Below are 3,319 nucleotides of genomic sequence, written 5' to 3' on the forward strand. Positions count from 1 at the left end.
CTATCCCCTTATATCTGTTTTCCAACATGCTTTCTGTCTTTGTCTTGGAATGAGATTACTTGGTTTTGTCCTGGCTCTGGCCGGAGTCCTAGCTGAGAGGGAAACAGTCAAATACATAGTTATTGTTTTGGGAGATGATATTTTTTTCCTTGTAAATCATCTCTCTGTTATGTATTATTATTTTTATTTTGAATGTATAATATAAGCATTTGAGTGTATTCCTCTTTGTTGGATTTTGTGCTTGTGTCTGGATGAGACTTATAGGTGATTTCAAACTAAGTACATCGGTGTTATGCTCTTGGAATCTACATCTGATCCCTATTTGTTCTCAGTTCCCCTTTGTCTTACTTTTTCTTGGGTGCTTTAATTGTAATTCTATAACTTTTTACAATCCCATTTTCTTCCTTTTTACTGGCGCTGATATAACCTAAATGTGTTGCAAGCGCCGTAAAACCCTTTAAAAACAAAAACAAAAACAATTAGTAAGTGCCATAAAACATCTATCGAACAATCAAAAAAAAAAAAAATCCCCCTCTATTTCTCCTTCAACGTACCTTCCTGCCATTGTAGTAGAAAAATAAATCTATGCCTAAGCAAGCCCTGGCTGGAATGTTTTGCTGAATGTATAGGATAAATCGGATTGACCAAATTTTAAAAAAAGGGCCCAAAAACAATAATAAGCAAAGTTGAACAATACAATCGTTGTTGCATGAAAATTAGCGGTGAGAATGATTAGAACTCTGGATTTCGTTAGCTACTCATCCGGTACCAGCATGCAGTCTGAATTAGAATTACCATAATATAATAATTTGAGTTTTAACATTATAAAAAAAATCTGACGAAAAAGCAGAGCTTGTGAGAAATGTTGATTTATTTGTACATTTTCAATATTCATATCACAGAAGAGTAATAATATGTATTTCAATTTACACATTAAGTTTTTTCCTCGTCACATTGTCTTTGATATATCAGTGTGTAACGCTATATAACACACAGAATACTACTAAAAAACAATCTGATGTAAATAAATGGTGAATGAAGTGAGATAAATCGATTTACAAATGTAAAAGAAATCATGTCTTGCTGACAATGGAAGCAAATTTAAATTACAGAATTTTTTAATTTCAAATTATCCTCTAGGTTTTTCACAATGACCCTTAATTATGAAGAATAAAATGTTTTATCTAAGTAGTACTCTCACCATACACAGCTGTGATTAAGAAATAAATTCAGCAGCATACATATTATCCGCCATTTTAATAAATACATTATTCACCCGAATCATTATATTCTGTTATTTAACTGTTTTTTTTTCAATATCAGTTAACATTTAAAAGCATTTCTTTAATACACAATAAGATTTAGATTCACACACGACTCCATTAATTTCATATAAAAGATTATGTCATTATTTTGTAATCCTATAATTGAAACAAGTGAGATATTTAAGATCAACGACATCAAAAGAAAAATATTTATGACATCGGTTGTGATAGTTAAATTTTCCATTTCTCAAGTCGGTTGTTACGTGCTCTGTCATTCCAAAATTATTATTTAATTTTCAAAAGCATTCAATAATATTTCATGTGTCTTTCAAGTTGTTTAACAACACCTCAGCAGGTCGTCATAGCTATTACTATCATCCCCATAACCTGAATCGTTGTATAAGTCTGTACCCTCCACCATTACTTCTTGGGGGCGATTATTCCCTCGAGTTGAGTCTGAAATGGAACAGAGAAATACATGAAAACATAATATAACCAATCTTAAAATCCCATAGGTTTAAATGCTGGGAAAAAATAGTTATATATTTAGGTGCAACATCGGTATAAATACCTGTATGTATTAGACTGGATATGTAAAACAGATTAGAAATAATGTCTAAAGAGTAGTTTTGACCATTAAAATTATTCAGGGAAAAAAAAAACATACAAACAAAACAATCCAACTTGCTGATTCTTTGTAATTTATAACTGGGCCATAGGAGTTACAGATAAGGAAAATCGAAAAAAAAAAAAAAAAAAATATGAGGAAATGAAATAGCAATGATAATAACTATAGTTTTCATTTCTTATTGTTGATCGCATCTACACATAGCCTGATTTCAATTTCACACGAGGTTGATCATTTTGAAGGGTTGATCAAGATTTGTATGTTATGTAAATTACGAAAACTTTAAAGCTGTTTTAAAACAGTTTTCTTTGATGGTTGAGTGATATGGTGCCTCATCACGTGGCTAAGTCTAAAGATGTTAGCCTGGCCCATGACCAGATGGGTGACAATGATAAAAAAAAAATCTCTGGTGATCGCATTGTGTCCTTGTCTAAGACACTTCCCAAACATGCACTCACTCGACCCAAATTAGGAATAGAATGAGGAAATATGTAGCAGGAGATATTGCGATGGCTAGTACTTGTACAAAAAGAGCATTTAATCTGCCACCTGTACAGAATGAAATGGAAATTTAGCTCCATATGGTATGCTATAAGAACCGAATATGAAGAAGTGCATTAAACTGGGTGAAACCATGAAATTGCAATAAGACTGTGATTAGGAAAGGGAAATTTTTATCTATCAGGCTACACTAAAGTATTTGAGAAAAAAGAAGTTAGAAACTTAATGCTTTGACATGCTTGATCAGCTCTCTTCAGCTTTGATAAAACTGTGGTGAAAAATCCAAAAAGGACAAAGTGTGATAAATCCTTTTTTTTTTTTTTTTTTTAAATTTCTTTCCAAACACCAATGTCACTTAATTACATTCAAGTAAAGGTGATAATCGAAAAAAAAAGTGATAACATTTTTGGAACGACACTGTGATATATTTTTTTTTATATATCCTGCTGCAGTAGTGAACAATAGCAATATACATAGAATGATTTCACAAAATTGTCCTTATCATATTTTAGTCATTGAGCATGCATTTCAATTTCTTTTCAGAACGGTTCCGTTTCCAATGATGTATCCCTTGCCCCAATCTGGTATCACGGCAAATTGAATCAGACGTCAAATTTTGGAATGTTATTATTAATGGAATTTCAAGTTAAAATTATGATTAGAAATATGAAATTAATTTGAGAATTAACTCTACTTAATAATAAAAACATTGTGCAAAAAAAATAAAATGTATCAGTTTCATAATGGAACAAAATACCAAACACTGAACGTTTTGGGCTCAAACCCCTTCTTCAGCCAATAATAAAAACACAAAAAATGTTAAAACATCACATTAAATACAGAAAACTTTATATTTGTCGACAAGACGTGCATTTTACACTTCTGCCGTTTTTCCCCATTCAAAGTGATGTATTAACGTTTTTAC

The 3,319-nt window shown here is 31.3% G+C and overlaps 1 protein-coding gene across 1 annotated transcript in view; it reads right to left on the bottom strand.

Moving 5' to 3' along the window:
• Positions 1 to 853: 853 nt before the first annotated feature.
• LOC144957034 (33 kDa inner dynein arm light chain, axonemal) overlaps positions 854 to 3,319 on the bottom strand; it is a 9,556-nt gene continuing 7,090 nt past the window's right edge. The window contains exon 6 of the mRNA XM_078887969.1: positions 854 to 1,721. Within this exon, the coding sequence (XP_078744095.1) occupies positions 1,686 to 1,721 (36 nt within the window). The 3' untranslated portion in view covers positions 854 to 1,685. The remainder of the gene's footprint in view (positions 1,722 to 3,319) is intronic.

This window comes from Berghia stephanieae, chromosome 11 (genome assembly GCF_034508935.2).
Source record: "Berghia stephanieae isolate SIO BIC M18660-M18661 chromosome 11, UCSD_Bste_1.3, whole genome shotgun sequence".
NCBI lineage: Eukaryota > Metazoa > Mollusca > Gastropoda > Nudibranchia > Aeolidiidae > Berghia > Berghia stephanieae.